The sequence below is a fragment of the Pangasianodon hypophthalmus genome, chromosome 16, assembly GCF_027358585.1.
Source record: "Pangasianodon hypophthalmus isolate fPanHyp1 chromosome 16, fPanHyp1.pri, whole genome shotgun sequence".
Classification (NCBI taxonomy): Eukaryota; Metazoa; Chordata; class Actinopteri; order Siluriformes; family Pangasiidae; genus Pangasianodon; species Pangasianodon hypophthalmus.
This window is the reverse complement of record NC_069725.1, coordinates 11,871,429-11,897,409: the sequence shown is the minus strand read 5'-3', so window position 1 is coordinate 11,897,409 and position 25,981 is coordinate 11,871,429. Positions and strand designations below refer to the sequence as shown.

Genomic DNA, 25,981 nt, shown 5'->3' with positions numbered 1-25,981 from the left:
TAAATCAGTTTTCACAACCACAAGAAACATTTCTTTTATATTCTAACTCTACAAAAAGTTTGGTTTCTCCTGCTGGAGAACAAAGCAAAAAGTCATTGTATACATCACATGTCATCAAATAACAATTAGTATTGATAACAAGCCCACACAGCTAATGTAACACTAAAGACATGCAATGTGCACATCATCATTTAGTAATAATAGTTTTTTCTTTCTTTTTATATTCACATAACTGCTAGTCATTGTCACAAGATCCTCCACACACTTTTGTAGGCAGAAACATAGGAAGAGAAAAAAAAGACAGATTCTAAGCAGCTTTGTTGACTGTACAATTAATAAACCACAACCTATTGAATAAAAAACAAAACTGCAAATAAAATCCAAAGAATAAAGAAGTTGCATCTGATTAACTGAATGCCTTAAAGTAATGTCAGCCACTAAGTTCATTTTACCAGTTCTCACTATGCAAACAGATTATGCAAATAAGACACTGCGGATTGGTTGCTGTTCACAAGTTCATGTACAATGCTACAAAAAGAAAAATGTTTCTGCCTGAAAGGTAGCCAGTGTAAAACTGCAGCCACAATGACAAGACTTATTCTACTCACAGGTAATAATCTTGTTTTTCTTTAATGTTATTCATTAAACATTTGGCTATTGACATGATATCTGTCATTTGTATGCTGTGTGTTTTAATACTCCACTTATATTTTTATTTCACCTTTCAGGCATTTGCCTGTTACTTATTCATTTTGGTGAGTTTTATCTGTGCATTATTTTTGAAGTAATTTCCCTGTTTTTATTTTCTTAAATCAGTTCAAATCAGCTGATGCATTTTATTTAATATTTAGGTTCAGCCTATCAGCTTATATGCTACTTCACTAACTGGGCCCAGTACAGACCTGATCCTGTGAAGCATTTGCCTGCCAACATTGATCCTTTCCTGTGCACACATCTGATCTACGCGTTCTCCATCATTAACTCTGCAAATCAGCTGGCCACCTACGAGTGGAATGATGTGACTCTCTACCAATCATTCAATAGTCTGAAGCAAAGGTGAGGTTTGCTTGTGTTGGGTAGCTGATATTATATTCTGGGTTAAAACTGATTTGCTAATGTGAGATACTAATTCATTTAACAGTAATCCAAGCTTGAAGACACTTTTGGCTGTTGGAGGATGGAATTTTGGTTCAACTCAGTAAGTGTTTTTTTTTTCCACTGTTCTGCTGTGAAATATTTTGTTGAATCTCCGAAAAAGTAAAAAGGAAAGACAGAGACAGAACTGCATTCTCTGTGTCCAGATTCTCCACCATGGTGTCCACACAAGCCAACAGAAATACATTCATCCAGTCCTCCATCAGCTTTCTCAGAAAGTATGGATTTGATGGCCTGGACCTGGACTGGGAGTATCCTGGAGCCCGTGGCAGTACTTCAAAAGACAAGGGACGGTTCACTCTGCTCTGCAAGGTGAGTATATATCATCTTTATCCTGGATATTATCCTCTTATCCTACAGTGCTACTGTGGCCCAAACTATAACTATGCCACTCCCTGTTTTAAGGGTGAGAGAACTCTATGTATATATAAGTGAATAACATTGATTATTTCATTACAATGGCACCTGTTGAGGGGTGGGATATATTAGGCAGGAAAAATGGGCAAGCATAAGGATCTGAGCGACTTTGTCAAGGGCGAAATTGTGATGGCTAGATGACTGTCAGAGCATCTCCAAAACGGCATGTGTTCCCGGTATGCAGTGGTTAGTACCTTCCAAAAGTGGTCCAAGGAAGGACAACCGGTGAACCGGCGACAGGGTCATGGGCAGCCAAGGTTCATTGATGTGCGAGGGGATCAAAGGCTAGCCCATCTGGTCCAATCCCACAGAAGAGCTACTGTAGCATAAATTGCTGAAAAAATTAATGCTGGTTATGAAAGAAAAGCGTCAGAACACACAGTGCATCACAGCCTGCTGTGTATGGGGCTGCGTCGCTGCAGACCAATCAGAAAAAAAATTTCAAAAATTGTTCAGGAATGGTTTGAGGAACATGACAAAGAGTGTTGACTTGGCCTCCAAATTCCCCAGATCGCAATCTGATCGAGCATCTGTGGGATGTGCTGGACAAACCATGCAGGTGTTCCCCACCAGTTAGCAAACACACTAAGCAACAGAAGTGCAAATAGTGAGCACTCTCGCAATAACATTACCTGGGCCACAATAAACAAATACCAACACAGCTAGAAATTAAAAGAAGCACTGAGTAACTATATTGTTTGAAGTGACCATTCTTAAATTGAATGGAATCGAAAAATTTAAGTTTAATTTTAATAAGTTTTAATAATAAGTTTAAAAAATGTAGCCTGAACATAATCAGAAATAATTAATTTCTATAATTAACTTTATTGTTTCAGCTACTTTTTAACTCGTTTAGGGTTTGTTAACCAAAGCTTGTGATTTGTTTTTGTTTTGTGTTTATTGGCAAAGACAAAATTTTTTGCAAAGATTTTAATGCTTTAAGTGAAAAGAAAAAATAGAATTATGTAAAAAATAGCATTCAAAACTAATACGCAGTAAACATCTGCTCTGGCTTTTGAGTTCTCTTATAATTTCAAAATATTTATTAGATTAATTGGATAATGCAAAATAAGTCTAATACTGAACTACTACTTCAGTTAACCTAAGCCACCAAAAATGCTTGAATAACCAAGCATCAGAAGTTTATTCCATGTATTATTTTTTTTTCGTACTATTTTTTAAAATTGTGATTCCACAGTGTTGTAAAGTTGTTAGTCATTGTGTATATTTTTCTTTTTAATTCTCATCTAAAATGCTATTTCATAATTCACAGCATTTCAAAAGAATCAGGTCAGAACTGGTCAGCCAGGGTTTTAATGTTGTATGAACTTTATCTATCACTTTCCCCAATTGTTTCACTGTATTTCAGCCTCATAAAAATTATGGGTGCTTGTGTAATATAGTTTCATGACAACTGTGTACAATTGCCTACAATTGATTACAACTTACCCACTGAGTCTTTCTACCTCATTCTCGCCTAATGGGTCAGTTTAATAAATGTGTGTTTTTGCCCTGTAGGAGCTCCGACAGGCCTATGAGGCTGAAAGCAGTGCAACAGGACGTCCCCGCCTTATGGTCACAGCTGCAGTGGCTGCTGGGAAATCAACTATAGATGTAGCATATGAAATTCCTCAGATTGCCCAGTAGGTTATGTTGGATAACATGAAAGAAATCAGGTTGTGTCAAACTCAGTACTAACAGTTTTGATAGATTTTCAGAGAACTACAGTACCTGCAAAAATTATCAGGTGAAAATTACAACTATTTCAGCTGAAATTTCATCTTAAATAGATTACCTGTTTTGACATGTTTCATTATTAGGTAGGATAAAGCAATATAAGCATATTTAGCCTGTTTCTACATATTTGATCTAACTTAAAGCTTAAAATATTTTTTGTTCTAGTGGCAGATAATGTAAAAATCCAGAAATAAATGCTTAAAAGAAACAAAATTACCTGAAGAAATACATTTTAATAATTTGTCTTATCATAATCTCATAATGATATGTATTAGATAAATGTTCAGAAAATGTTCAGCATTTTTAAAAATGTCATTTCACTTGATATTTTTTGCAGTCCTGTTTATTGCTTTACGAAGTATTTATATCTATCATGTTTTAATTGTGTTAAGATTTACAGTGTCACTGAACTGGTTACTTTATTAAATATACAGGTACCTGGACTTCATTAGCGTGATGACGTATGACTTTCATGGGTCTTGGGAAAGTTTCACTGGACACAACAGTCCTCTGTATCAATGGTCTCAGGAAACAGGAGCTCAAATCTACCTTAATACTGTAAAGACAAACTTTCTACAAGTTCACTTACACCTGAGCTTGGCAATCAGAGATGCACTACAACATTTCGTTTCTGATTTTGCAGAATTACTCAATGACATACTGGAAGAATCAGGGTGCTCCAGTGGAGAAGCTGAGGATGGGTTTTGCTACATATGGCAGAACGTTCCAACTGTCGTCTACAGCGAGTGGCCTGGGAGCTCCATCAAGTGGCCCTGCTTCTGCTGGCACCTACACCAAAGAGCCAGGCTTCTGGTCTTATTATGAGGTTTGTACACAGCTTACTGTACATGAGCCACACAAACTTCACTTGTTGTTCTATAAGATACTTGATGAACTAGCAGTAAACGGTTATTTCCCATCAGGTCTGCAGCTTCCTTCAAGGAACCAGCGTACAGTGGATCCAGGATCAGAAAGTACCCTATGCCACAAAAGGGGGTCAGTGGGTTGGCTTTGACACCAAGGAGAGTTTTGACACAAAGGTAAGAAATTTGAATTAAGAAATTTCAAGAAAAAAGGTCAAGAGTCAATTCACTGCCATATGTAGTAAAACTCTATTGAAATTTGAATTTACACATCATCTTCAATATTCCAGGCCAAGATATTCAAGTGTGAGTATACAGTATACCACAAAAATGTGCAACAGTGCATTCCTGCATACATCATTAAACTTTGGACTTCTCTGAATTACTTTCAGCAGTGACAAATTGCAGAGGGCTAGGGAAATAAACTACTGATGAAACAGGAGGAAGATCATATAATGAAGAAACACCAGCTATCTAACTTCTGTATAGCTCATAGAGTGACCTTACTGCCTGCTTTTCTGTTTTAGGTGACCTACCTCAAAGATAATAAGTTTGGAGGGGCCTTTGTGTGGGCTCTTGATCTGGATGATTTTAACGGACAGTTCTGTGGACAGGGAAAATACCCTCTCATCAGCGAGCTCAAGAAACTCCTAAACAATGGTGTATAAATTAATTACAATGTGCCATCATCAGTTACTTATATGTTACTCATAATATGAATCTCTCTGAGTTTACTTCCTTATCTGTTGCTCTTCACCCTCCTCATGCTGCAGCTTGTACTGCTTCTCCTGTTCCCACTACTCTTCCTTTTGAAATTCTTACTGCTCCTCTTCATGAAACTAATACTGCTCCTGATGAAACTCTTATTTTATTATATCCATATTTTATTTCTCTTTCTTTAAAAAAATATTACATAGATAATTTTAAAGTGCTAACTAACTTTACTAGCATTGATCTTTTCTAATCAGATTTAATTATGATTGGTACTTTTTGTTGGGCTTGAAAAGTGCTATATTATCTTTGCAGAAATGTTTTTTATTGTCAACTGTATTATTCCAGATTTAGCAATATGCATGATAATAAACAGAATAAATCACAATTAATTCATCAACATTAATCAATTAACATGATAAACCACAGGCTTACACTATTCACTGATTCAGTTTGAATGGATAAGATACATAAAATATATATTTTTTTTAAATTAAAAAAAAAACACACACACACACACATACACAACCCAAGGTCTAAAGAGGAGAGTTACAGCAGGAGAGTTCATTGATTTACACAGAAGTTGGAGAAGGATCAGATACTACTGAATCTGAAGCTGAATCAGTGTCACATAGGTATATGGAGGAGTTGCTAGTTTCCCTGATGCATACCAAATAATCTCTATGTAGTGTTGCAGTCTGAAATGGTGAAACATTTCTTTCACTAACATATTAAAAGCATGAGGGCAGAATACTACCACAATATGTATGAAGTGGTTTTGCAGCACATCGTGCACGTGCTGGAATTCAGGCTGTGCATTCAAACATAATCTCTTTATAACGTCCTGTGTAGTATTTTAAGCAACACAGCTTATTTGCAAATACACATCACCACATTGCTCCTAGGTTTGAACTCATTATATGGCCTTAAATTATTTGGCATTACTTTGAAACATGGACAATAAAGAAATATAAGATTATATTATATAATCTGGAATCACTCCATAAGCACCATGATAATCAATATAAAGCACAACAGCTATTATTTCTAAAGTTACTAAAACAGATCCTCTCAACTAAAAAATGCTGAAGACTAAAGTGAGGTCAATTACCACTTTTTTTCATTTTCATTTTCCCATTATGATTATAATGATTACAGTTCTGTCCCTGGTACAGTTACCGTTACGGGACATTTCTTTAGTTGCGTACATCACATTGTTGTAAAAGCTTCCAAGCGACCTTGTTCCCACTATTGTTCCCAAAAGATATAAAGTGGAAGAATATTCAGTTCTCACAATTGTTGGATAACTGTAATCTACCTAGAAATCTTCATGAACCAAGTACACTCCTGTACAGACCAGTTATATAGAATTATTTTCATTGTCATTGTCTTCAGTAATGGAATTAGTGATTTTCCAAAGTGGAATAAATTGAGCTATCAGTCTTAAATTAAAAATTGCATTGTCGATCCAAATATTTGGATGTTTTGACTGTGCATGTGATGTCTGAATCTAAATTAAAAAAAAAAAAGAAATTAAAAAAAAAAAAACATGACATTGTAGTTCTTATAAGAGATTCTTTCCATGATGCCATGGAATCTAAACATGGGTGTAAAAAAGGGAAAGAGATGTACTGTATATGATAGCTGGCATTCACAACTGAACTTTAACCTGCTATGTGTAGGATCTAAAGACTGGGCATAGCCCAGACCTCATCTGTAAGGGCTACAGGGGCCTGAAGAGATTTTTTAAGCAGCTAAAACCACAGAGTAAGTTTAGATAAAAAAATTAAAGGGTGTTGAAGTATATCAGGCTAACTACTTAACCTCACAGCACGTGCTTGACAAGCAGCATCTCTTCTCTTTATTTTCCACAGCTACAGAGAAGACAAACAGTCCTCATTGCCAGAGTTAAACCAGTCTCTATTTAATCTTTACTACTGATAATAATAAATCTGGTCTAGATAACAAGATAAGCTAGTTAGTTAGCCAATAGTAGTTCCTGTTTTCGAATCATTTGCTGGTAAATTCTCGCCTGTTTTGATGTTTCAGAGGGGACTCTATGTATCTTCACTTATTTATCTTTTGGTTACCTTCACAATTGCTTCTCTATATCTAATCTTTTATACTATTATTCTATTTTAAGTCAAATGTCTATTTTCCTGAATATTTGTTAATAGTCCAGGCACTTGTCTGGTCTGTTTAGTATGTAATACATGTGTGCGCTCATATATGTGTGTGTGACAAATTCCTTGTATGTGTAACATACTTGGTGAAATAAAGAGATTCTGATTCTGATTTAATGTCTGTAACCTTTATACACTTGTCTGTTTGCACAATACACATAACAGAATTTCACTGGATATGCAGTTACTTCACTCCTACTAGTATAGTTGCATCACACAAAACTAACTTTATTTGATTTTTGTGTGTGGGCTAAGATTGTTATGAGCTAAATTGCTCAATTCATAAATTCAAGGAAACAATGAAAGAACGTTCATGATTTTGGCACAGAGCTGATGTGTACTATCATTAATTACACTGATTACATTCTTCTTGCATTTCTTTCTCTAGAAAAATTGAATACCAAATTAAACAATGTGGGTATGATGATATGAAGCTGAAGACATTTACTTTTATAACTTCCGTTTACTGTAGAACCTGAAATTACAGTTTGTTCAGGAATAATTTTCTTTTTTAAAGTTTAAATAACATGTCTTCTAAATTAATAGATCTAGTGCAAGGTGGAGACCTAGTGTAAATAGTTAAGCATTTAAAGTTTAAAGTTTTTCTCTGTCGCATTTCTTCAAACTTTATGGGACCTACCAGATATTAGCAACAAAATGTGTCACAAAAGCTATAACTATTTTTCAGCATTCCATTTCAGAAATTATGATTATAACCAAGAAAAGAAGCGATTCTTGGTTATAGTGGTTGGCAACTTCCTATTAACTCATGTTCTGCTTCAAAAAAAAAAAAAAAAGTTTCAACATTGAGCAACAACATTTATTACAGACTCTCTTTCTGTAAACCTTATGCAAGAATATTGAAGACTGTTGTCTAAAAGCATTTTGGTTTTAAAATAAAACCTTGGAAGAAATTGTACATAAGTAAGTAAGTAAATAAATACTACTACAGTTTTAGATTTTCTTTTTTCAGGGAAATGGAATAGATTTTAGAGAAATTTTGTGAAAACTGATTTACATGACAGTTTACAAACCACTTCTTTTTTCAAATGACCCACTTCTTTTCTTCACTTCTTTTTTATGCTCTGCCTCTAAAAAAGTGGGTTTTGTACTGCAGGAGAACAAAGCCATTGCATGCATAAGGTCATCAGATAACAAGTACTATTGACAAAACACCTATTGAGGTTTATTTGCCACGTATACTTTGGTAGCACTAAAGGTATTTCACGTCTAAAGACGATTCTTGGTCTAAAGATGTGAAAACTGCAAGTCATTGTTTAGCAATAATAAATGGTCCAAAGAAAGGACACATGACAATATTCTACAGTAAACTACATATGAATCACTGCTAGTCATTGTCACGAGATCCTCCCCATACACTTTTGTAGGCAGAAACATGAGAATAGAAAAAACAGACAGATTTTCAGCAGCTTTTTTGACTGTACTGAAGTAATGAACTACAAGCTATTAAACAAACATTAGAATTGAAAAATAAAGCAAAAAACAAAGAAGTCCTTGAGAATTAATTAAAAGCCATTCTTTTCATGTGTTTGAAAAGAATCTCTGAAAAAGTAAAAAGGAAAGACAGAGACAGAACTGCATTCTCTGGGTAATGCCAGTTCATCTTACCAGTTCACATTATGCAAAGAGTTTATGCAAATAGGACACCACTGATTGGTTACTGCTCACACATTCAGGCCCAGTGATACAATATAAACCAACATAGTTCTGGTTTTGCTTCCACTGGAACTATAGCCAGTGTTCAACTGCATCCACAATGACAAGACTTATTCTACTCACAGGTATTGATCTTGTTATTCATTCATTAACATTTGGCTGTTGACATTTGTATGCTGTGTGTTTGAACACTGCACTTTATATTTGTTTTTCCTTACAGGCCTTTGCCTGTTATTTATTCATCTTGGTGAGTTTTCTCTATTCATTATTTCAAAAATCACTTTTACTTATCAAGACATACTGAGGCATTTTGTTTAATATTTAGGTTCAGCCTATCAGCTTATATGCTACTTCACCAACTGGGCCCAGTACAGACCTGATCCTGTGAAGCATTTGCCTGCCAACATTGATCCTTTCCTGTGCACACATCTGATCTACGCGTTCTCCATCATTAACTCTGCAAATCAGCTGGCCACCTACGAGTGGAACGATGAGACTCTCTACCAATCTTTCAATAGCCTGAAGCAAAGGTGAGGTTTGCTTCTGTTGGGTAGATGATATTATATTCTGGGTTAAAACTGATTTGCTAATGTGAGATACTAATTCATTTAACAGTAATCCAAGCTTGAAGACACTTTTGGCTGTTGGAGGATGGAATTTTGGTTCAAACCAGTAAGTGTTTTTTTCCCCCCACTGTTCTGCTGTGAAATATTTTGTTGAATCTCCGAAAAAGTAAAAAGGAAAGACAGAGACAGAACTGCATTCTCTGTGTCCAGATTCTCTACCATGGTGTCCACACAAGACAACAGAAATACATTCATCCAGTCCTCCATCAGCTTTCTCAGAAAGTATGGATTTGATGGCCTGGACCTGGACTGGGAGTATCCTGGAGCCCGTGGCAGTCCTCCAGAGGACAAGCAAAGGTTCACTCTGCTCTGTCAGGTCAGTATATCACACGCTTAGTCTGAATATTGTCATCATACACTACAGTGTTATAAAGGTAGCTAAAAGATTCAAGCTGTTCAGAATGATGTGGTGGCAGATTGTGTTTCAGGAAAAATGAGGCAAAGAAAAACACCTCTCAACTGAAATGATGAGAACAGACACATGCCCAAAAGGATTGCCTTCAATTATATTTTATAAAAATCCTGTTAACAAAAAAATGCCTGAACATGCCCCAGCTTGGTTGTATGGGGGATCCTAACTGATGGTTTTCGACTGCTGAATTAAGCCTACTTAAATTAACTCACCTATGTCTTCAAGTAAAGAATCAGAAATAATTTGTTTCTATAATTAACTTTATTCTTTCTACTACTTTGTTAACTCTATTTTACCTTTGTTAACCTAAGCGTGTGAATTTTTTTAACAGCAGTTAAAACAAATATTTTAACATAAAAAAATTAAGAACAGCATAAAAAATATGCAGTACACATCTACCCTGGCTTTTGGATTTTCTTATAATTTGAAATTATTAATTGGATTTATAGGACGATACAAACTAAGTCTAATACTAGACTAAAAGATTAATTAAATTTAGGCTGTAGCTAGTATTTTCTTTAAAAATTAAAGTACAAGAAAAATCCCATAACAGGTAAGAACTGGTCAGCCAGGGTTTGATGTGGTGTATAGACTCATTCGTTAGCCTTACCTACCACTTTCCCCATTTGTTTTATTTCATCACAGCCTTATAGAAATGATGGGTGTGGTGCTTGCCTAATATGTTGTCATATGACATCTGTGGACAATTGCCTGGATCACTTACCCACTGAGTCTTTTTACATCATTCTCTACAAGCGCTATGATGGAGTTTTGATAAATGTGTGTTTTTGCCCTGTAGGAGCTTCGACAGGCCTATGAGGCTGAAAGCAGTGCTACAGGACATCCCCGGCTTATGGTCACAGCTGCAGTAGCTGCTGGGAAATCAACTATAGATGCTGGATATGAAATTGCTGAGATTGCCAAGTAGGCTATGTTAGATAGACTGAAAGAAATTAAGCTGCATCAAACTGAGTGTGAATTCAATATAGAAATATTTCTTTAAATAAAAGCATGAGATAAGCAAAATTATCCGCCAATAGAACAGCTTGGAATTTTAAGCTTGAAATTAGTAAAATACATTTTTGATAATTTATTACCTCATAACCTCATAAGATATGAGATATATTTGATAAAGATTTTTTTAAAATAAGATATAAAAATATTATTTCTAGTTTGGTATTTATTTATTTATTTATTGATAGTTTGGAGTGTTGGTAATTGTTTTAAACAGTATCTGTATAATGAGAAAAAAGGTTTTTTTTTTAAATGACCTGATTTACAGTGTCACTGAACTGGTTACTTTATTAAATATACAGGTACCTGGACTTCATTAGCGTGATGACCTATGACTTTCATGGGTCTTGGGAAAGTTTCACTGGACACAACAGTCCTCTGTATCAATGGTCTCAGGAAACAGGAGCTCAAATCTACCTTAATACTGTAAAGACAAACCTTCTACAAGTTCACTTATACCTGAGCTTGGCAATCAGAGATGCACTACAACATTTCGTTTCTGATTTTGCAGAATTACTCAATGACATACTGGAAGAATCAGGGTGCTCCAGTGGAGAAGCTGAGGATGGGTTTTGCTACCTATGGCAGAACGTTCCAACTGTCGTCTACAGCGAGTGGCCTGGGAGCTCCATCAAGTGGCCCTGCTTCTGCTGGCACCTACACCAGAGAGCCAGGCTTCTGGTCTTATTATGAGGTTTGTACACAGCTTCCTGTACATGAGCCACACAAACTTCACTGTGTTGTTCTATAAGAGACATGATCAACTAGCAGTAAACGTTTATTTCCCATCAGGTCTGCAGCTTCCTTCAAGGAACCAGCGTACAGTGGATCCAGGATCAGAAAGTACCCTACGCCACAAAAGGGGGTCAGTGGGTTGGCTTTGACACCAAGGAGAGCTTTGACACAAAGGTAAGAAATCAAGAGTAAGGTCAAATTCAGTTTGGTGCAAATCTCACTTTTTATAGTATAGTATTTATAGTTTTTGTATTTGTATTTGTACTATGTACTATGTATGCATCAACTTACATCTAATGATTCCACCAGGCCATTGTAGTGTGACTACATACCATGGAAAAGGGGGCAAAAGTGTGATCTGATAGAGCAGAGTGCTAGGGGAAAAAAACATAATGCCAAAATTTGCAGAAGAGCATTTAAAGGACCAATAGCAGCTACCTAACTTCTATACAGATCCTAGAGACACCTTACCGGTTCCTTTCTGTTTTAGGTGACCTACCTCAAAGATAATAATTTTGGAGGGGCCTTTGTGTGGGCTCTTGATTTGGATGATTTTACTGGACAGTTCTGTGGACTGGGAAAATATCCTCTCATCAACGAGCTCAAGAAACTGCTAAACAATGGTATTTAAATAAATTACAATGTGCCATCATCAGTAATACTGTTACTGATCATACGAGTTTCCCTGAGTTTTATTCCTCATCTGCTCCTCCTGCTGAAGGTCCTGCTGCTCCTCCTGCTGAAGGTCCTCCTGCTCCTCCTGCTGAAGTTCCTCTTGCTCCTCCTGCTGAAGGTCCTCCAGCTTTGACTACTGTAGCTTCTCATCAGTTTTGTGCAACCAAGAAAGATGGTATCTACCCAAATCCTTCTGACAAAAAATCTTTCATCCAGTGTGCTGCTGGGAGAAAATTTGTACAACCCTGCCCTGCTAGCACCATCTACGACAAGAGCTGCCAGTGCTGCAACTGGCCATAAAACTGCCACAGGTTGTTACTGAACACATGATATAGACATGATTTAAATTACATTTGTTACAGATTAACAAAACAGCACAGACTTGTTTGTAAATGGCTATACACCTGGCTTGATACCTGTGCAAGCATTTTATTTCCCTACCTGTAAAAATATTCCATAAATTTTCAATTTTAAATCATTGATCTTTTCTAATGGGATTTAATTTTGTCTAGTATTCTCTATTTTTAATGGTAATGGCTTGAAAAAATTGTTACATAGACATTCACACAAGTTATGATGCTCTTTGTTGTCAATTGTTTTATTCCAGAATTAGCAATATGCATTGCTAAATGCAGTAAAATAAAATAAATCACAATATTATTTCTATGATCAAACCCACAAGCTTACATTATTCAATGATTCAGCTTGAATACAAATACATAAAATGCTTTTAAAACGTTATGTAATGATGCCAGCAGTCATTTATAATCCCAAAGTTTTAAAATGCTGACTAAGGTTGTGCCAGTTACAGAGCACAGTAACTTAATTTGGAGAAAGATGTCATACTATTTAATCTGAAGCTGAATCAGTGCAATGTATAAGTGCATTGAGGCTAGTTTCCCTGGTGCACAGCAACGCAAGTCAAAGTCTCTGTGCATTTTACTCAGTAGCCTTGACTTTTCAAAACTCTAATTTGCTAACACTTATGTTAATAAACTCTACAAGGAGGATTATAAAGAAATGGACACATTCATCAACACACAAATCAACAAATCAACACAGATCAATCACATCACATCACAAAAAGGCACATCAATAGCATGGCGAATAATCTCCATAACTGTAATGTTTCTTGGTCTCCTTCATTAAGTATGAAACCATAGTGATGGAATACTACCACAGTATGTGTAGTGTTGTTTTAAAGCACACAATCACACAATGCATGGGCTAGGATTCAGGCTGTGTGTTTAGACAAAAGTATGTGGACATCTGACCCAAACTGTTGCCACAAAGTTGAAAGCACATCATTTTATAGGATGTCTTTGTATGCTGTATCATTACAATTTCTGACCTGACCTCAACTCCACTGAACACCTTTGGGATGAACTGTAAGGCTGACCGCACCCCAGGCCTCCTTGGCCGACATCAGTGCCTGACCTCAATAATGCTCTGGTGGCTGAATGGGTAAATCAATACAGTCATGCTCCAAAATCTAGTGGAAAGCCTTCCCAGAAGAGTGGAAGTTATTATAAAAGCAAAAGGGGACTAAATCTGGAATGGGACATTCACATATGGGTGGGATAGTCAGGTGTCCACAAACCTTTGGCCATACAGTACAAACTTTTTATAACATCCTGTATTAGTAGTAGTTTCAGCAACACAGCTTATCTGCAAACACAGAGCACTTATTTGTTCCTATGCCTGAAGTCATTACTTGGCTTTAAAAACAGTAGTCACATTTATTAGGAAATGGAGAATAAAGAAATATGAGATATGAGCACCATAATAATATTCAGCAGCACATTTCTTGTTATTTCTAAAGCATCTAAAACTGATCCTCTCATCTAAATATCATCCCCTCATCTAGAAATTGCTCCTAATGAATGAAGACTAAATGAATTACCACATCATCCCAGTTTCATTACCACTATATGATTATAGTATGATATCATACAATTCAATCCCCACTACAGTTACTATAACATACAATTTGGCTGCAACATTCCTTTATTTGTGTACATTGCATTGAATTTATCCCTGAGATTGGCTGCCATTGATTAAAGTGCTGCAAAGTCAAATTCCTACATACTGAAATCCAGACAAACTGGAATAAACTGAGCAACCGATCCTAAGTTGCAAATTGCCTTGTCCATCAAAATATCGGAATGTTTTGATTATGCGATCTTAAATTGTTAAAGATTACATTTAAAGGGGTCTGAAATACACTTTACCAGAATAGATCAGAGATCATGTTGGCTAGTGTGCGACGGTGGGAGGTTTTTGATGTCACAGTTCTGGATGAGTCGAAAGTAGAAAAGCACAAGCTCCTCGTAGTTTTTGGAAGAGATCCTTTCGTTGATGCCATGGAATCTAAACACGGGTGTAAAACAGGGAAAGAGGTGATCTCATATGATAGCTGACATTCCTTCCTGAACTTTAACCTGCCATGTTGCTAGGATCTGAAGACATAAGAGCTACAGTGGCCTGAAGAGATTTTAATGAGATATGAATGAGGAAGTATATACACAAGAACCTGTGCAGTGTTGATGTATAGCATGCTAACTGCTTAACACAGTAAGCAGCTGCTTACCTAAAGCACCTGACAATAATACGGTGTACCCTGTATTTTCTGGCCTGGACAGGTCAGAAGGACACGTTCTAACTTAGTTCAACTAAGTAACTCATAAGTTACCACTTGTCTATTTTCCAATCTTCATCTCACATAGTACTCTCCTGTCCTTATTTCATTTTGCACTTCTCTTCACTTCCAGCAATTTATTCCAAAAATAAGCAAGTCTACAAGTAAATAAAGATTACTTAAGTGTTTCTCTCTCACATAAGAAAGGCCGTCTCGGGCCTTTTCTCATTTTGTGTGTTGCTGCTGTCTGCCTCTCATTAGACATCAGGGGTGTCATTTATCAAAGCATGTCTAGAACAAGTACTAAATTTGTGTGTAAGAGCTGCCCATTCGCACAAGAGTACTGGTATTCATCACACGTGCGTACGCACAGCTGTATGCGATGACCGTTGATAAATCCTACTCATTCAAAATTGATGTGCTCATGCATGGCCAATCGCCATATGTGGTAAACAACTTCCCTTTACAAAGCACTGTAGCTTGCTCACGGTGCTGCTTGTTTCAGACAACATGGAACATGCCAAAAGGTCTAAGAAGATACTGTTGCATGAAATAGAGCAAAACACTTTTACGAGTAATTTGTCTAATAAATAAATAAATAAATAAAATATATAATCGTGCCAACTATGAGTTCAATAATGACACATCTTAGCTTCTTTCATATCACTCACAGTGCAATATATTAGATTTCCAAAACCAGCAGCGGAAAAGAGCAAAAATGAGAATTTTCATGCCATCACAGAGTTCCTAAATGTAATTGAGGAAATAGAATACACACATACTCTCTCTCTCTCTCTCTCTCTCTGTGCATATATATATATATATATATATATATATATATATATATATATACATACACAAACCTGCATATGCATGGTTGATAAATGAGGCCCCAACAAATCTCTGTCTCTCATTAATTCCTTTTATAGTACAACATATACCCTACTTGATTTATTAAACTGCCTTCTTACACAGTTCCCCATAACAAGTCGTTATATTACGACACTTGCCCAAAAACTTTTTCACTCAGTCATAACTACATTGCCACATAAAGTGCAGCTTTTTAAATACATTTCAAAAAAGATGTTTTTGTGAGAAAAGAATGAATTCAAGAGTTTTGCAAGGCTTTGGCATTGTTTGTTGATTTTAAAAACTGCACTGTATCTCTTTAAATGACAAATAATTAATTTGCTTCTGAATATGGAGATCTCACATACTTGTGTATAATATTAAACCAAGACATGCATTTAAGTAAACAGGCTACTGAATCCTTGATCAATGCCACATTGCACTTATCTTTGGACCTTGTTCCATGGTCAAACGACAGCTTCCTTGATGTCTACATATTCTACAACCATGTACACTTTGCCAAACCTAGAAAGAATGTTACATTTAGGCGGGGTTTGTGTACATTGCTGAATGATTTATGTCATTCAGAATCAGAAAAAAATGCAGATGCTGACTCACTAACACACTAACACACCTAGTCCAATTGACTATCTTTAAATAACAGATCCAGTAAGTGAATGTAATAATTCACTAAAGTGTGCACACACTGATAATTGTCCTCTGTTGTCCATCTCTCCTCTACTGCACTTTGCTTTCCTTTCTCTTTCCTGCCTTAATTTTCATATTGTTTGTCCTCTAAGGAGGCTAATATCTTTGGGCCAGTCCTGCTAGTAAAAAGGGCTGAAGTAGCAAACATAATTTGTTATCCATATTAAATAAAACCTGCCCCATGTGCACACATGGCCACATACTGTACAGTATCAGTATCATACTGTACTGTAAGTATTCTATATTGTATGCAGCTTTCTAGATAACTTCTGCTAGATAATGTCTGTTTATCTATTATGGCACGATTTATGGTCAACTACAGTTACTTACAGTCCTTGATTGCAACTGCCTTGCCCTTTACTTATGTGAAATATATAGTAGGTAATATTAGTGATTCATCTTTCCTCCATTTTTACTGGGTTATAAAAAGTGCAGAGGCATGTACTTGGTGCTCAGGGTATGTCAGAACAGATCTCATAAGAGAGAGCCTGGCAGTATTTGGATTACTGTGATGTAGTATATGTTCAAGTGAGAGCCATGGGTAAGGCAACTGCACTGTTTTAAATAATCTGGGCTACAGAATTATTTCACGAGTGGTTCGTAGCCCTAAAGGTCCACTCCTTTAACCTTTTTACATGTAAACTCACCTCTGCGGGTCACCCGGTTTGAACCAGGTTGGGGCGAAGCGATAAATGTCCTTGGTCAGCGGGGTATAATGACGGCTATCAGTGTTGCCAACACAGACACCTGAGAGCAGTGGCAGGGGAAAAGCAAAGATTAACCCTGTTTTGGTTAAAATGATACCTGCTGAAATTTCTCTAAAACTGTGATAATGCTAAAAAATATATTTTACAAGAAGAAACTTTGTTACTCTAATAATAATTAAGGATGATTTTTAAATCATGTTATTATTACAGTAATTATGTAATCATGAAGAAAAATAAAAGTGTTTAAAAGGGCCTACGTAAATCCAAAACAAATGGGTGAACTCCATTGACACATGGCTTTACTGTGATCCTGTGACAGATTCAAGTACACTGCATTTTAACGAAAAAAAAGATTAACACTCATTGGAGAACAGGCATTGAGTGTCATTTTGGGTCCGCCCAGATGCACAGTTTCACTGGGAGTCAATGACTGTATGGGCAAGTGGGTTGAGCATAGAAAAAAATATCTCAACGTTTATTGTACAGTGCACTCTTCACTTGTCCCACCCTGATGACTGGGAAATGTCTCAATGGGGCTGAACCTTGTCACCAACTGCCAGTTACTGAAACAGTAAAGAACATAACTGACTCTCAAACCTAAACATATCAGCAGCAGTGAGACTCACAGAGTGCTCAGAGCTTCAGTAATGGTCAGCCTAATCAATAATAGTTTTACACAACTACACTATATGGTCAAACGTATGTGTCCACCTGACCATCACAACTATATGTGGTTCTTCCCCAAATTGTTGCCACAAAGTTGGAATTACACAGTTTGTATGCTGTAGCATTACAATTCCCCTTCACTGGAACTAAAGGTCCTAAACATGTTCTAGCATGACAATGCCCTTATTCTCTTGTGGCTGAATGGGCAAATCCCCACAGCCACGCTCCAAAATCTAGTGGAAAGCCTTCCCAGAAGAGTGGAGGTTATTATAACAGCAAAGGGGGACTAAATCTGAAATGGGATGTTCAAAAAGAACATATGGGTGTAATGGTCAGATGTCCACAAACATTTGGCCATAGAGCATAGTGTAGTATAGTGTGATTTTCGTAATTGGTAAATATTGTAAGTATAAAGTTATGTTTGTTTATTTCCATTCGTTTCTGAATTTTTGTTTGTCACTACCTTCTTCAGTGAAATTTATCTAGCTGTTTAGCAGTTTTAAGTGCAACATGGCAGACACTATTAATGTTGTCGACCCGATTTTGCAAAAACTTTTTGATGCTCTTTTATACCGATTATACAATTCTATAGCTATAAAATAAAAATTAAATATTCTTTTCTAAGTAGTGAACAGGACATGAGGGTGTGGAAATGATGTAGATTTCAGCAGCTTAAGAGTCACTTTGAGTGGATGAGCAAAATAAAAATTTCACCTGGAGCAACAGTGACCTCAGGAAACATGTCCAACACTGTCTTCTTAATAATCTGAAACCCAAACGACCGCTCGTCATAGGAACTGATGGGTAGGGGGTCAAAGCCGTTCATCAGCTTTACTTCCACACGATCATCTGATATAGTAGATTCAATCAACTCCAGTACCTACAGAAGAACAGGGGAAGAGGAGATAAAGAAACAGAACAAGATGGGAGGAGACAGTCAATTTTTCATTTGCGCATTGTAATATAATGTGCACTTTGCATGTCTTAAATTCATGCCCAACAACCTGCACCATGATAACTATCCTTGAAATAGCAGAAAGATTTTAGGAGAATTTTCCCCCTGACCTCTTAAAAAGCAGATTTTAGCAGGTGACAAAGACTCATGAAATGAACCAGCTATTCCATACTAAAGGACCTGTACAATAAGTAAAGCATTCAGAGCAGACGGTACAAAGTCAACATCTCCACTGCAACAGGATGATCTCTGACCTCTTGCAGTGTTTGGGCAGAGTGGATGCGCAGGTTCACAAAAGCCTCAGCATGTGATGGGAGGACATTGACCTGTTGATGGAGAGGGAATGAGGTGCATACATTCAAATGATTAATCAGTGTTTGTATTACAGAAGAAATAACAGCATTCTACCTTCACACCAGAGTTGAACATGGTGACTGCTGTGGTAGTCCGCACAAAAGCATTCAGATCAGGCTTCCTCTCCATTACCCTGGAAATACACTTCTGTTTAGGTCAGGTGCATAAATAAATAGCAGTGTCGTTGGGAGTTAATCTTGAGCAGATTATAGAATAGTTAGCAGTGTGTTCTGTATGCAATAATACTATACAACATATCTATGACCTGCTCATCAAAGGGCTGAAGAGCCACAAATTGGACATGATGAATCTGAGAGGCAGGCCAAACTGCAACAAAAATCACAAAGGATTAATCGAATGCATTTATATCGCCTCACTGTTTTATAATGTCGGAATGTGGTTTTTCCCTTTCTAGATTTACCTTATGTGCAAGGTGTTCAAAAGTGCTTTGCTCAGGGCCGGAGCCAAACAGTCTAGGCATTGGGTATTCCTCCAACCTGCACATAGAACAATGCAAAATACTGGATGCTATATTTTCCTGAAAGCAAAGTTAGCTAATGTAATGTTCATCTTTTTTTTCTGGAAAGAATCTCTATTGTACAAACTATTATCTGCAAGAATTGGGAGACATATCTCAATATGCCAAAAAGAACTGAAAACTCAATTACCATGGAAATCTAAGTGCAATAGTTTGTGCGTCAACAAACATTATTGCAAAAAAAACATATATTTCTGGAGTGCAGTATGGTAGCATTCCTCCCACCTCCCAAAAACATGCTGGTAGGTGGAGTGGCTTTGCTAAATTGCCCCTAGGCGTGAATGAATGTGTGAATGTGTGTGGGATACCCTATGATGGGTAATGCACCATCCAAGGTGTATTCTGAAACTCTGACTAGGATAAAGCAGTTACTGAAGAAGAATGAATGAACATGTCTTTGTGCATTTTTTTAATCAGAGATATTTGTAGATTAACAACTAAATATGTACAACTCTCATTCTATTAGAGCTGGGATAACATTTTAAGAGGGAAGAATTTGTGGTTATGTATTATCAGTGTAGACGCATAGGCAAGGATTCAATCTTTTGAATTTTGAACCACTGCTGGCGAGGTCATAGGAACAGCTTTGATAAGACTTTCTCTCATACTTGTCTCATTCTAAGACATTTATTAGTAGATTATAATGATCGCTGTTTTGAATTTGCAACATACTTCCTTTAATGTGAAAGTAACTATGTAGTTTTTAATGTTAATGGATAAGTCAGAATTCTTAATTGGGGGATAAAAGAATGCAGAAGTATAAGATGAAATAAGGGGAAAGGGTAAGAATAACAATAATTATACATGGTACTAGCAGGTTGTGTGGTTTCAGTTCACCTTGTGACTGCAGCAGCCAGGATGCCAATGCTGCTCTGCTTGGGAGGCATGGAGGAATGACCTGGCTTCATACTGACACTCAGCTTTACTGTGGCCTGCCCTTTCTCAGTGATACCTATCCTGCAAATGAGAAAAGCACCTGGATAAACACAAGTCTGAAAAGAATAAAGAGGATAATTTCATATTGCAAACCTCAAGAACTATTGGCACCCTTGGAAAAGATGGATTTAAAAAAAAAAAAAAGCCTAAGAAAAATGTCTTTGTGTTTAATGGGCTTAATCTCACCCACAAAATATAAGAGAAATGGGACTTTTTGCAACAAACACTCAAGTGCTGGTTTGGCATAAATAGAAGAATAGATACACAGAAAAGAACCTAATCCCCACTTTTGGGGATGGTGGAGGATTTGTGATGCTGTGGGGTTGTTTCTCATCCAAAGGCCCTTGTTAGAATACATGGTATTATGGACTCCATGAAGTACAAGTGAATTTCAAATAAAAATCTGGCTGCCTATGACAAGACGCTACACCTGGATTGTAGTTGGATCTTCTAGGAGATCCAAATACACCAAATACATCCAAATACACACAAATACATCCAAATACACACAAAAATGGTTCAATTACCACAGAATCAAGCTTCTGTTCTGACATGGCCATCCCATTCCCCTGACCTAAACCCCACTGAAAACATGTGGGTGGATCCTGAAGGATATGGCTAGGTTATGTACGGAGATGTGCTCTCAAATTCTTTAGTGTGTATTCTCAGATCTCGTCAAGCATTATAGGAGAAGGCTCAGTGCTGTCGTGATGGCAAACAGAGGTTCTACAAAGTATTAGCAGCACAGGTGCCAATAATTTTGAAACAGGTAGTTGTGTTTTTATTTTTAAAATAAATTTACTTCAACTAATGGTTATATTAAGGTAATTAGCCACAAAAGCATTTTTTCAACCTTTTTACCCATGTTCACCCAGGGTGCCAATAATTCTGGAGCTGAGTGTATGTGAGACCATAAAGTGAAAAGACTCATTAAAAAGGTCTCACAGTGCAGCTGGTCCATTCAGACCACTTATAATTTCATCCAGTACTGCAAGGCCTTCATCTACAAGAAACTGTAGCTTCACCCCACGAGTCTTCAGCACTTTGACTATGTTTACTGCTCCAGCATAGCCATTGATCTGTACAGAAAAAACAGAATGTCAGATATCATCAGGTCAAAACTGCAGTCATTGCGTTTTGCTTAAAACACAGAAATTGTGAGAAGAATGCCACCTTAAAATGCCGCATTTTAATTATTTTAATTAGATTTGTAACAATATTAAAAAAAAGCTTTCCAAAATATAATCGTATGGCTCATATTCTCTAATGAACATTAAATAGAAATGTAAAAATAATATTCATATTATTTAACATTAACAAACTGTTCTTTGTACATTTTAAACAAATGATTTTAGGCCCTTTAAATATTACTAATTTTTGCACTCAGACCTGCTATCAGAAGGCTCCCCAGTTATGTGACCAGGTTTTGTGTCTATTTACTTAAGAATCACTCAGTAATAATGTGAAATATACTGGGGTCTTTGTAATAGATTTTATAGTGCTATGAAACCGAAAGAGATGATGTGGGTCAAAGGGACATTCACTGCTAAGGAGGGACTGGAACATGATCGTTAATGTATGCGAGTGTCTCACCTCCTCATCGTGACCCAGGCCAATGTAGAACCCTCGCCGTGGAACATATCCTCGCTGCAACAAGTACTCTAGAGCCTGAAGGATCCCCTTCATGGGCAGATGTAATCATATTCAGAAGCAGTTTGCACAGACAAATGTAATATTGTTTTAACCAACAAAAAGAAGTTGCTCCCCACTAGGCTCACTATACCATGACAGACTGTTTATTGTCGATGGTCCCTCGTCCATAAATGAATCCATTCAGCTCTTTGGCTGAGAAGGGCGGCACCTCCCACCCGTCAGTCTCATTGGCTGGCACCACGTCAATATGTGCCAGGAGCATGTAAGGCACCAGCTCGGGATCAGTGCCTGACACGGTGAACAGGTGGCTGTAGCTCCCCACCACCTCATGCTTAACCAGACTGGATGAGAAGATTGTTGGAAAAACTGAAAGAGACAAACAGATGTAAGTCAACTTATAGTCCCAAGCAGATGCCAAGTAACAAGAAAAAATATCAAATGGTTGTTAACTTTTAGCGATTAATTAAGTTTGGTCTAGGCCTGTGTCCAGACCATAAGAATGTCTAACCTCTTTTTAGAAGATGGGCAAACTCTTGCAGAGCACTTGTGTTCTGGTGAGTCTCTGAGAACGACACAGTGGGAATACGAATGGCCTCTAGTAAAAGGAACAGAAAAAATATATATTTTTCCACTTGACCTCCTATCTGTTTAAAACCATCTTTCATATAAAGCCATGATTTCACAGAGACATCAGGCATCTTTCATTCATCTTCAGTAACTGCTTTATCCTGGAGCCTATCCCGGGAACACTGGATTCTAGGAAGACACCCTGAATGGGACACCAATTCATCGCATCATTTTTGTTTAATATTCATGTAATTGTGTTATTTTATTTGTGAATGTACCATATGGAACTGTGTCTAGCTGCTGAGACAAGAAGTTGGCACAATTGCACAAAGTACAGGAATAAAGAGATGAAGAGAAGACATATTAAAAAATATGAGACATTAAATTCAACTGAGATGCTTTTCAATGAGGAATTAATGCTGAGGAAATTGATTGGTTGTGTAAATCATAAGTGTGTATTTTTTATCCAATCATTTTTCATTCACAGCATTAATGTACCTACCTCCTGTTTAATGAGCAGCCTGTAATACTGAGATATTAGTGATGGGAATTCCATCTCTTCAGTGAATCAAACTGTTCAGCTCCAAAACAGCTCACTGCCATATTTTTCTCTAAATGCACCAAGTTTACAATACCTAGACCAGTGATTATCCTTCTTTGCCTAACTATGGTTCAAATTGTTCCACAAAATCTTACTCTACACTCTAATTAACAAAATGTTATTGTTTTGCATGGCATTTTATAAAATCTGTATAAATAATTCTAAAATAAGCAAAGCACCACAAATTTGCATAAAGCAAGCATCCCAGCATTAATGTTATTATGCCTGCTGTGTGTGTGCTTCATTAAGAAGATTCATTTCATGTTTTTTGTGCTTTGCAAACTACACAAACACTCCAACATTTCTTTCTGCAACATTGTGCCTGATGTGACAGGATAGCAATTAAATATTTCTAAGCTACCCTTCGATTCTGTAATTATCATTAGATATAATGCATGTAGTTATGATAATCTTGTTGTTCTATTTTCTAAGTTGGAAAAGTGCTTCATTTTGAATGTTGTTCTTTCGCCTGCTCCCATTAGGGCTCGCCACAGCCGATCACTGGTCTGCATGTTTGATTTGGCACAGTTTTTACGCCGGATGCCCTTCCTGCCGCAGTTCTCTCCAGTTTTATCCAGGCTTGGGACCGGCAGTGGGAGTGCACTGTCTTGTGCAACCCTAGTGGCTGGGGTTGGTTCCCTGGCCGGGAATCGAATCTGGGCCACAGCGGTGAGAGCGCCAAGGCCTAGTCCTCAGGTATCATGCTTCACTTTGAATAAACGGCTAAAATGTACTTGAGTTCTTTATTATAAAACACTTGCATACACAGACAAGAAAACTGTTTGTTTTCATGTACAAACCAGTAACTGTATATATAGTTGGATGTCGTAACAGGAATTCAAAAGTGAAGCGTTTCTAAGGCCCTCTAGTGGCTGGCTGCAGTACAATTTTTAACCCCGCCCATTCCCATGTTAGTGATTGGGACAGATGGCAAGCTTTCATTTAAGTTACTGCTCCACTAATTATTATTCGGGAATAGTGTTATAGCATTTTTGCAAGTTCCGCTATTTTTCACTGTGATAAATGCATTTTATAATTAACGATAAATAAAAGGGCATGGCTGATAAGGTGACTGACAGTTTTGTACACAGAGGCCGATTCTCATGAACGCACACATACTCTCCAACATGGACCTAAAGCTCTTGAGAGTTTCGTAGCTAAGCCATGTCCTTTTCTGCTGTAAACTGTACTAACAGATCCTCAGACCTCAGCGGAGAGGTTTTTGCAGTTTTTCTAGTGTGTTGCTCATTTTGATCTGTAATTGCCACTTCGAGTTAGCCAATTTATGAGTGTCCATCACTAATATAGGCGGGTGAGGGGCGGACCCACTGCGCATGCTCAGTCCCCAAGGTCTCTACTCCTCCCATTTCGACCCCAAAAAGGCTTCAAAAACACAGAATGGGAGTGAATGGCGCCATGTTATCCACTCATTGGTATAAACATGCAACTAAAAACAAACGCAATGAATCCATAATCGCTTATTCTCAGATCACAAGGCGTCATGAGGCGGGGTAACATTTGTTTCCCCGCCCACCACTACAACAGCCACAAGTTACCAACCAATCAAAACACTCGTGGGCGGGATTCATGTGTAGTCCCTCCGTGGTGTGTAACCCTAAGTCCAGCTCCAGAATGCACTGTGGGTCACCTGTAGAAATCTGTGAAACCATTTTGTGCTCTATAACAGTACAGACTGTCTCAGAAAGACTTACAGTGTTACTGAGAGTTTACAGATAGCTTCATGTAAGCGGAAGGTCTTTTTCGATGAGTTGTTTACTGGTTTTAAGTGTACCGCCATCTTAATAAGACTCATTAGCAGCATTGCGTGTTCGAAATTAAAGATTTACACACACACACACACACACACACACACACACACACACAGAGTCCCTGCCACATAACTAAAGTCAGCAGGACTTCAACTCGGTTACCTTTGAAGTTTGCGAGCAGGACTTCCCTCTGTTCTGTGCTTATATCAGCCGGTATGTATGTTGTTTTTTCCCACTGTGCAAGCTGAAGTCCTGCATTTACCTCTAAAGTAAAAGTCCTTGCTGTAGCCACGAGAAACAAAATAAGCAGCGTGAGTAACACACTTAACGCCACCACTTTCAGAAATCTGATTATTCTCGGCAGAGTGCTGTGACCTGTCATTTTTCACAAACTGAGTGAGCGGCTGGAAATGGGGTTGCCAGGTCTGTGTGATAAAACTCTCAAAACTCCCCAGAGCTTAGTCAAAATATAACCTTCCAAAGCATGTTTTAATTTTAAAATCATATAAAACACCTGTTCACTCATGTACAAATTCTACGTTAAAGCAGACATTCTAACTTTCAGTGTATTTACTATGCTTTTCTATCTACACTAATTAACCTGCTATTTCACTACATTGTAGTCATAAACGTGCAGTTAAAAAAAGCTATTGAAGTACCGCGGACCTGGCAACACTGCTGTTACGTTAAAGGACACACACACACACACACACACACACACACACACACACACACACACAGACAGACAGAGAGAGAGAGCACTCATGGACGCCACCTGCTGTTGCGGAATAAAAAGTAACTTAGTTTATGTATCAGCACTTAAATGGAAAAAAGT

At 37.3% G+C, this 25,981-nt stretch overlaps 3 protein-coding genes across 5 annotated transcripts; 2 read left to right on the top strand and 1 right to left on the bottom strand.

The window, feature by feature from the left end:
- The first annotated feature begins 505 nt into the window (after nt 1-505).
- Nucleotides 506-7,100, top strand: LOC113530817 (acidic mammalian chitinase). Its single transcript, XM_026921159.3, has 10 exons — nt 506-610; nt 729-755; nt 852-1,056; nt 1,142-1,198; nt 1,302-1,467; nt 3,091-3,215; nt 3,744-3,867; nt 3,953-4,135; nt 4,233-4,349; nt 4,700-7,100. Exons 1-10 carry the CDS (start codon nt 526-528, stop codon nt 4,838-4,840), a joined length of 1,230 nt encoding a protein of 409 aa, XP_026776960.3. The 5' UTR covers nt 506-525; the 3' UTR covers nt 4,841-7,100.
- Nucleotides 7,101-8,744: 1,644 nt separating this feature from the next.
- Nucleotides 8,745-12,879, top strand: LOC113530815 (acidic mammalian chitinase-like). Its single transcript, XM_026921154.3, has 11 exons — nt 8,745-8,868; nt 8,964-8,990; nt 9,069-9,273; nt 9,359-9,415; nt 9,520-9,685; nt 10,581-10,705; nt 11,098-11,221; nt 11,307-11,489; nt 11,588-11,704; nt 12,021-12,153; nt 12,252-12,879. Exons 1-11 carry the CDS (start codon nt 8,844-8,846, stop codon nt 12,503-12,505), a joined length of 1,416 nt encoding a protein of 471 aa, XP_026776955.2. The 5' UTR covers nt 8,745-8,843; the 3' UTR covers nt 12,506-12,879.
- A 152-nt stretch (nt 12,880-13,031) lies between these two features.
- On the bottom strand, nt 13,032-25,788 carry pm20d1.2 (peptidase M20 domain containing 1, tandem duplicate 2). 3 transcript variants are annotated; one of them, XM_034311550.2, is made up of 14 exons: nt 25,309-25,782; nt 22,718-22,804; nt 22,340-22,575; nt 22,150-22,236; nt 21,502-21,635; nt 20,458-20,577; nt 19,504-19,579; nt 19,348-19,409; nt 19,137-19,215; nt 18,983-19,054; nt 18,488-18,653; nt 17,048-17,147; nt 14,437-14,575; nt 13,032-13,873 (listed from the first exon to the last, which is right to left on the bottom strand). In XM_034311550.2, exons 1-13 carry the CDS (start codon nt 25,526-25,528, stop codon nt 14,446-14,448), a joined length of 1,569 nt encoding a protein of 522 aa, XP_034167441.1. In that variant the 5' UTR covers nt 25,529-25,782; the 3' UTR covers nt 13,032-13,873; nt 14,437-14,445. The 3 variants fall into 3 exon arrangements, with proteins under 3 accessions (XP_034167441.1, XP_026776953.2, XP_053096674.1); XM_026921152.3 differs by having other exon boundaries at nt 13,032-14,575; nt 25,309-25,777; XM_053240699.1 differs by lacking the exons at nt 13,032-13,873; nt 14,437-14,575 and adding an exon at nt 14,586-16,217 and having other exon boundaries at nt 25,309-25,788.
- Nucleotides 25,789-25,981: the final 193 nt, after the last annotated feature.